Raw genomic sequence first — 8,470 nt, forward strand, 5'->3', positions numbered from 1 at the left:
GGTAGAAACATGAGGCTTAATATATTAGCTTTCAGCCCTGTCAAATGACGTTAAGTATGTCACGAGAATATTATACATCTTTCCGGTAAAAGTTGGGATTGCCTTTTATCACGGCCCGCACCTATAGTAGTATGTTACCTCTTTAGTCAAAATGGTAATGAAGGTACCTACAGTACCTAATGAAACAGTAATAAGTTTAAAAAGGATATCTGCATCAGTGCATACAGAAAAAAGGCTTATTTCGTCCAATACCAGGAATTTCATCTTATTTCCTACGAAAATTGTAATAAGTGGTGTTTGTATGCACTTAGCTAGCCCATACCGAGCACCACGTGCATCACTGACCAATGAATCTAACTTGTTAGACCCACTCCATGTCTAGAGGTTTCTTTCCCTAAAATGGCTTACTCGCCCGACGGTAGGTACCTGGAACCTAACCGGTTCTGCTGACATTTATATCAACTTTGTGTAGTGCCAAACTCGGCTGTTGACCATCAAGGTTCTCGATTTTCCATGATAATGACACTTCCCGCCGTTTGTCTTTTTCTAAATCCCTCGTCGCCCGCCCTTGCTTGCCCACATAGTATTAATACTATGCCCAACTAAGCTTGCAAAGTACTTTGTAAATAGAGGAGCTGAACTAATGAACGTCGTGCATAATAAATTTGAAGGATGCTATGTCATTCCATCCCATCTCATCAAAACCTATCAATAGACAGGACGTGATTCACATACGGTTTCTATTCAGCTAAACCTGAAAGTTGTCGCACTTCTTGTTCCAATCACCCCACGCTGCTAACGGTCAGTTGCCCACGCGGATTAACGTCTCAGCTGCTCGTTGGAAGAGGACAACACTATCTCCCAGGTGGTATTTCCATATAATCTTTCACTTTCAGTACGCGATAGTAAATTCCCTACAAAGCTACAAAGTCTACGAAACTCAAGCGAGGACATCTACTTGGATCATATTCTATAAGATCGCGCAGTTTCTAGGAGTAGCATCGTCGAGACCTTCTAGAATATCCCGGAACACAGGCATCTACCAATAAGGAGACGTCTACTTTACGCTGATAGGACGCGCATATTGTCAACTCAAAATCGCGCTTTGGTTGACATCAACGTTGTTGCCTTTCTCCGATACCCTAAACTCTATCGTCTGTATTGACTTATACGCGCTTGGAGCACGAAAAGAAGAAAAATACCGAGGACCGGCTTTATTCACTGGACTGACGTCGTATTCTGACAAGCCCAGAGGTTCTTCTGGCTTGAAACGACAGGATACGAAATATTTCCCAATAGGTAAGGACCATTTCCTTCTCGTCAATTTCGACACGCCGTTCTGCTAGTTATTTCCATTGTTATGCGATCTGGTAAACCCCTGGAATGGATACGTAAAAGATTTCAAAGCTTGTTGGCGCGCATATGCCATCAAGGTCCTTATTTGCACTAGACCTTGGACCCCAACAAGCACTAGATTCTTTGAAATTCCTTTGCCTTGGACATACAATCCTATTGCTGTTCTCGATCTTTACCTATTCACTACAAAGGAGTCGTTGTACCTTGCTGGACACTCTCTATCCTACTATATTTTCACCCCTCTCCCTTGTCTTTGCGGCTACAGAAAAGCAATTTGCATAGTATTACCTTCATCATCCCGCTAACCTAGTACTTAGCCTCAGAACTTTGCGAACATCAAGCTGGTATATATACCATCCTTGCCCTCCTTCGTTGATATTTTTCTGACAGCCAGTTAGAGATAGGTTCACTCCTAGAGGGCCATCAAGATCACTGTATCTTTACCCCTGAGCTATATCGTGGCATCGGCCTTACTAGGCATTGCCCTTTTCTAAGATACAGAGACGTATACTCTCTATATCTTGACGAGAAAATCTTCCAAGATGTCGGTGTTACACACAGCTCTAGATTCTGTACTTCGTATACGACAGGAGGACGGTTCTTCCGATGCGGCCCCTAGATCCAGCTTTACCGTCGAGGTAGACTGCGGCACTGGTAACGAATACGATGGCCGAATGGGAGTGCGCATATCCTCTATCTTCGTTATCTTGGTTGGTTCGCTACTCGGTGCTGTCTTGCCCGTATACTTAGCTCGCGGCTCGAAGGTGAGAGTGAACGGAACGGCATTCTTCATCGCGAAATACTTCGGCTCGGGCGTTATCATCGGGACAGCATTCATGCATCTCCTCTCTCCGGCGTTTGATGCCTTAAAATCGCCATGTCTTCCAGATGGACCCATTAACGACTACGACTGGGCGGCTGGAATTTGTTTAATGACGGTCTTTGTTATGTTTACTATCGAACTTATTGCGAGCCGCTTTGACTTCTTCGGCCATGACCACGATGACGCGAAGGGTGCCGACCCGTCCCTAGATTTCCTTAAGAAGGGAAGCCAGGTCTCGCCGTCACCAATCCGGGACCTCGAAGCTGGCTCAACAAACAATGAGAATAAATCTGGGAACGTAACTGAGAATGGCTCAAGTTTACCTACAGACCTTAGCTATCCTCCTGGTGGTGAAGATCATCTGGGTCACCAACGTGAACACCACGATAGCGACAGCCATTCTGCTTTCGCCGCGCAAATGACGGCGCTTTTCATCCTCGAGTTCGGTGTCGTATTCCACAGTATCTTCATTGGTTTGACACTTGCAGTTGCCGGTGAAGAATTCACAGTTCTATATATTGTGCTCGTCTTCCATCAGACATTCGAAGGTCTCGGTCTTGGGTCGCGGTTGGCTACGGCACAGTGGCCCAGCTCTAAGGCATGGATGCCATATGCATTTGCGTTTGGATATGCCCTCAGCACCCCTATATCCATTGCTATCGGCCTGGGAGTGCGATCAAGTCTTCAGCCAGGCAGCCCGAAGAGCTTGATTATCAATGGCGTTTTCGACTCCATCAGTGCCGGTATTCTTATTTACACAGGTCTCGTCGAGTTACTCGCTCACGAGTTCATGTTTAACTCATACATGCGCAATGCGGGACTAAAGGTTCAGCTCTACGCACTAGGATGTGTCACACTGGGCTGCGGGCTGATGGCCGTGCTTGCGGAATGGGCTTAAGATTGGCCCGGAAGTCCGGAGGCCTTACCTAGTGGGAAAGAGAAGATATTAACGACAATTCTGCCACGCTATAGGCCTGTGCCTTGTCACAACTCACATATTAGATTTTCCTAAGTCAATCAGACTTGAATAAGCTATCAACTGCATAAATGTACATAGGAACTTTTCATGTTGATGTACGACTTACATGTTGTACTGACGAGAATTGTAAAAATGACACTGAATCACCAATATAATTAATACAATATTGATGAAAGGCATAGTTTTCCTATAGCGTATCTACTTCGTGAGCTCCTGTATATGTATTTCCTGTATATATATTTCGTCGTAAACAATTTCCTTGATAGATAACTCCTATCGAGCGCTCCCCCGTGCTTATAACCCCCCGAGCTAAATCTCCGAAGACAGCAAACAGTGATGACAGCCTCTGACATTTATTTTCGTCTCTTACGCACACTGACATATTCCCCCGCGCGCGCCACAATAAGACGTGTGTCAAATCAACATCTCGTACTCTTATCTACTACACCATCTTCTATCAGAAAAAGCAAAGAGCTCGGCACCCGGACCTTATATATTGGTCATAAACTAAGGGTCTACTATCTGCTAGCCTATGTATCATCTCTGGTAAATTAGGTACATACGTTGGCGGTTTGGCATTTATTTGCTACCTAGGTAGGTACCTATTATAATCGAGGTGTCATCGCCTATAGGTTACACGCGCATGCAGCTACGATGCGCTTTAAGTGCCTACATAGGTACGTGTTTCCAGCAGTTGGCTATAGCAGGTCCGCAATATGCTCTTGCCCTTCCGAAGTACAGCATCGAGCTAAATAACCGCACCTTCCTACATATATAGGTACCTGACCTATACCGGCAGCTACTGGACTCTGTGCTGCTGCCTACCTCCTATAAATCCCTCCTGCCACCTCTGGTTATCCCCATACCTTTCCGCCTCATCTACTCCTTTCTCTATTTTCTATTCTCTATTCCCTACGTGCCCGTTCATCCAACCTAGTAATCAACTAACACACACTTCTAACATTTCATCTCAGCCTCATAATCACCATCACCTTATTTGCCCTTCTTTGACGCTTTTACATGGTCATTGCGTGAACCCGAAGGTGATACCTCCCTACCTAATGTTGAGGATATTGCGATCCTAGAACCAATACACCATCGTCAATAACCCCAACTTGAACTCCTCGCCTTGAAACTGCGCACCTCATTTGAAGCTGTTTATTGAGTCCTTTTAATTTAGGCTTGAAAAGCCGTCTTTCCACATTTCAATCAGTATTCCCTAGTTAGCTTCTGGTTGTATAGAGTCCATTTCTTCCCGACTCATATACCCATTACAACCTGACGCCACCACCCCCTCTCCTTTGATTATCCCCCCTTTTCACAGTCAGGTGATATGGAGGGAAACAACTACATCGTGGCCGCGGATCTCGGCCTCAAGCCAATCCACCTGGCTTGTCTCCAGGGCGACTTTGAAGGGGTCATCAAGCTGGTTTCACAATCTGAAGATGTCCTTGAAACAATCACGGAGCCGAAAATTGGTACGGAATGGGGACTTCGTGAAACACCTATGTGAGTCTCTATCTCTCGAGTTTATTTGCCTATCATCATTCATAGTTACTTGCGCTATCGTATACTCTCGGGCTGAGAAATACCAACTAATTATGTTACAGCAAGCTCGCTGCCCTTATGGGGCATCTTGACATAGTCGAGTTTTTTATCCAGAAAGGCGTCAACTTAGTGTCTGACGGTCTATATGCCTCGTCATATACTAGAGATGAAGGCTTCGCAACGCGTAGACGAGAATTCTTTCTTAACACGGCTAAAGTAGGACGCGAGCATCTCGATGCTCATAATACACGCAAGACCATCTACGATCTTCTGACTTCTCAAGGCCGCCGAAGCGTTCTTAAATCAAGTGAGTAAAAAACAAAATAAAAAAGGATACCGTCTAGTTTGCTTGAAGAATTAATGACTGATGAATTGTTATAGTGAGAGGCCCGAGGGCTGACATAGGATTCCCTGATTATAGGCTGGCAAAGCAAGGAAGCCAGATTGTCGTATATGCTCCGGTCTATCGTGTCAAAACTGACATCCCTCTGGACAGAAGCAAGACTATTGGTCTTATCACTGCTAAGGGTAACAGTGAAGTACTTATGACTGCACACAGTGGTTATAAGCCTGGAGGCGACCGTGATGAGAAATGCCTCGACACGAATAAGTGGAATTATATTGCCCTCCATCACATTGCTGCCCTACTCAAGTTTCACTTCCCGGGAAATCAACGTGATAATGGGAACAAACCCGCCGAAGACGAACATCGAGGCCGTGCACACGCCGGACACGTTGAAGTTCTACTCGCATCATGGTATGCGCTTGAGATGACCCGAAAGTCAAGCGGGAATCTAGAAGCAGACAAGGATTGGCTTCTTGCTAATATGCATATGCTGAGGCATGCAACACTTGGCAGTGCACGTTCGGCCGTGATCATGATCGATTCACAGCCATGTGCTACATGCCTGAAATTTATCAATAGAATTTTCCAGTATACGGGTATACACTTTTCCGTTAGAGGCGCGATTGGTATTGGCCCGACTCTTGCAACGAAGGATAAGAGAAGCGGCGCAAGATATGATACCTTCGGCGACACATTTCCGGAATCTGATGACGAAGAGTCTGCTGTCGTGGAGGACGTGGTTCAGGGTTTAGGTGGCGTTACCACAGATGCGGCGTGCCAACCATTCATAGGGATGTCAATGGAGGGACAACAATTGTCTCCCATCCTTCACAACGATGCTGATATTGTTATTCCTGCTACGAACCCCGCCATCGCCATGGAGCGAACTATGCCTATCACACCCGCCCGACCGAGGATGCAATGGCCTATACCTGAACACAGGTCACGCTTTTTCGAAGATCCATTCTCTGATATACCATCTCGCCGACCACCGAATCATTTCGAAATCTTAGCTGAATATAAGAAGAAGACGCCGGTATACGAGTTCCCGGGGTATGAGGCCATTATGGCAGACCGTCATCCGCGCCAGCAGCAACCGCTTGCAAAGCCTTTCATTCTCCCATCAGGAAATCGAAGGCCACCTTCTGCGGCAGAGGAAGATGTCGTACTTGTTGATGTGGCAGATGATGGCGACACTGTTATGTGTTCATCCACAAGCAGCGACAACGAGTCGACTCTTCGACGTTCTGTGACCAATGTTCACACTGGAAAAAAGGATAGCGATAGCAGCACGCCTCGACCTAATGAAGCGAGCTTTTCGTACCATAGCTTTGAGCCGATTACCGCCTGCGAGAATGGTGGTATTTCTAAAGGACAGAATCAAAATGATCTGGGACGCTATGCCAATGTCCACTCGGAAAGCGACGACGAAGATGATTACTACTACGTGCCAAGACAATTGTCTCAACGATCTCGTCCTAGCGACGAGGATAGTCTCGTTAAGGAGCAGCAAAAAGAGAAGGAGACAACCCCGTGTCCAGTCTCTGGACTAGCCAAACTTCAACAGTGGCGTTATCAGCCGCAACCACGAGTCCGCCCCCAACTATTGCAACCATGGCGTCGCGAGGGGCAGACGATCCAGCCCTATATGTACCTTAACAACCCTGTCCCAGAACCGGTTTACTTCGACTCTGATCTTACCGAGGGATTTTCTAGAGAGAAGCGTGAACAGACACATGGGAGTAAGGGTTAGGACACCGCTCTATCGCTTCTGTGAGCACTTGATAGAATCTGAGAAAAACTTGGAGATACTTCAACTAGCTTGCTTGTAGCTTATGAAATAATAATCACGAGCAAACGAATGGTCTACGAAATAAAGGTTCTAGGTTTTGAAAGTAAGGTAATTCGATGTGTTATAAGGAAAAGGGACGAAGAATGACCGAAAGGAAGCAGTTTATGATGATATGGGATAGGAGGATACGTTGTGCTGATCTCACACTTGCTAGACATGTTGGAATTTCGCAGTCAGAATCTGGCTATTGCAACCATTCAGTCATTTCTGTACTCCTTAGCATACCTAACTCTATTGCTCTTAAATAACTCAAAACATAATAAAAAAACATGGCAGTCACACGTATTAGAGACGAATAATGTGCCATGGGGAAGTGCGAAAGCGAAGTTCGCCAAATCAATTCATTCAGCCATTTTCAGACGCCGTGCCCCCATAGACCTTTGCTACCTAGACCGTAGTAGTAGAATCATTCCCGCATGGTATCAACATTTACTCTTCCTCCTCTTCCTCCTCGGCCTCAGCAGTAGTCTGGGCAATTCCTATAGGCAGTCAGTCAGCAACTTGTTATCCCTAGCAAGAACGTAGCGGCGGATAACTTACGGTCCAGATCTCGCTGGCCGGACTGGGTGATACGTCGGCCACCCTGTTCCTCATCCTGCTCGAGGACACCGATCTTCTCGAGGGCCTGGAGGATCTTGCGGTCGACGGAGCCGGAGCCGTCGACGTGCTTGGAGGGGCGGGTACCGCGGTTCTTGGCGGTGCCGTGGACCTTGCGGAGACGGCCGACACCGACGGTCTTGCGTAGGTAGACGTGGCGGGCGACGCTGGCGGCGCGCACGTAGAACCAGTCGATGTTCTGGGGGGGAAGCTCGCGCGAGGGACCGGTCTTGACGGTGTCGACCCAACCTGGGGGGAGGGGGGGGTCGTGTTAGCTCCAGAAGGCAGAGATTAGTTCAGGAAAGGGGGACGGGGTAGACATACCGGGAATGGGCAGCTTGCCCTGCCGCTTCAAGAAGCTAGCGTACGCGTCGATGAACTTCTGCGCCTGTAGTGTGGGGGACCCAAAAACCCATCAGCAAATATTCCGTCATCAGAAGTCTTGCGACCCCCTCGCGCCTGCTCCCGACGGCAATGGAACGAGATTTTGTGGTGGTGGTGTTCTCATGTCCTGCTGCGTCTGGCAATTGTTCACATTGTAATTTTGTATTTCTTTTTTTGGGTCTCATGCTAATGTATGCATGTATGTATGTAGCATTTGCCGTGGCATTTTTGATTTGCAGCGCCTGTTGGAGAGGCGCGAGGAGAAGAAGAAGGAGGAGGAGGAGGAATTGCGATCTGCTTTCCGCTCACGGCGGGCAGAGTGGTTTGTAAAAGGTGGAGGAACCTACATCGACATCGCGAACGGAGACTCCGCCGGTCATTTTTGCGGTATTGAAATTGGGAAGGGGAGGAATTTGTCGGAGATATTGGTTTGGTCGACTGGATGTCGTGAGGGTTTTGGCGTTTCGCGCGCAAGAAGTTGGCTGTGTGCGGAGGAGAGGTGTGGTTTGGAAACTTTTTTTTTTGGTGAAATTGACGAGTAGGTGGTTGTTGGAGAGCGTAGTGGGTGGATGTGGGGCGGTTGAG

The 8,470-nt window shown here is 47.2% G+C and overlaps 3 protein-coding genes across 3 annotated transcripts; 2 read left to right on the top strand and 1 right to left on the bottom strand.

The window, feature by feature from the left end:
• The first annotated feature begins 1,341 nt into the window (after positions 1-1,341).
• Positions 1,342-3,370, top strand: F4813DRAFT_357854 (ZIP zinc/iron transport family). Its single transcript, XM_049243165.1, has 2 exons — positions 1,342-1,700; positions 1,755-3,370. Exon 2 carries the CDS (start codon positions 1,899-1,901, stop codon positions 3,075-3,077), a length of 1,179 nt encoding a protein of 392 aa, XP_049100215.1. The 5' UTR covers positions 1,342-1,700; positions 1,755-1,898; the 3' UTR covers positions 3,078-3,370.
• A 997-nt stretch (positions 3,371-4,367) lies between these two features.
• On the top strand, positions 4,368-6,933 carry F4813DRAFT_59569 (uncharacterized protein). Its single transcript, XM_049248676.1, has 3 exons — positions 4,368-4,667; positions 4,769-5,013; positions 5,088-6,933. The coding sequence occupies exons 1-3, from the start codon at positions 4,492-4,494 to the stop codon at positions 6,803-6,805; spliced, it is 2,139 nt and encodes a 712-aa protein (XP_049100216.1). The 5' UTR covers positions 4,368-4,491; the 3' UTR covers positions 6,806-6,933.
• A 248-nt stretch (positions 6,934-7,181) lies between these two features.
• F4813DRAFT_357859 (40S ribosomal protein S19) lies at positions 7,182-8,423 on the bottom strand. The gene is made up of 4 exons (XM_049243166.1): positions 8,233-8,423; positions 7,826-7,889; positions 7,445-7,750; positions 7,182-7,383 (listed from the first exon to the last, which is right to left on the bottom strand). Exons 1-4 carry the CDS (start codon positions 8,263-8,265, stop codon positions 7,334-7,336), a joined length of 453 nt encoding a protein of 150 aa, XP_049100217.1. The 5' UTR covers positions 8,266-8,423; the 3' UTR covers positions 7,182-7,333.
• Between the last annotated feature and the right edge of the window lie 47 nt (positions 8,424-8,470).

Source organism: Daldinia decipiens (genome assembly GCF_022478715.1).
Source record: "Daldinia decipiens strain CBS 113046 unplaced genomic scaffold F4813scaffold_14, whole genome shotgun sequence".
Taxonomy (NCBI): domain Eukaryota; kingdom Fungi; phylum Ascomycota; class Sordariomycetes; order Xylariales; family Hypoxylaceae; genus Daldinia; species Daldinia decipiens.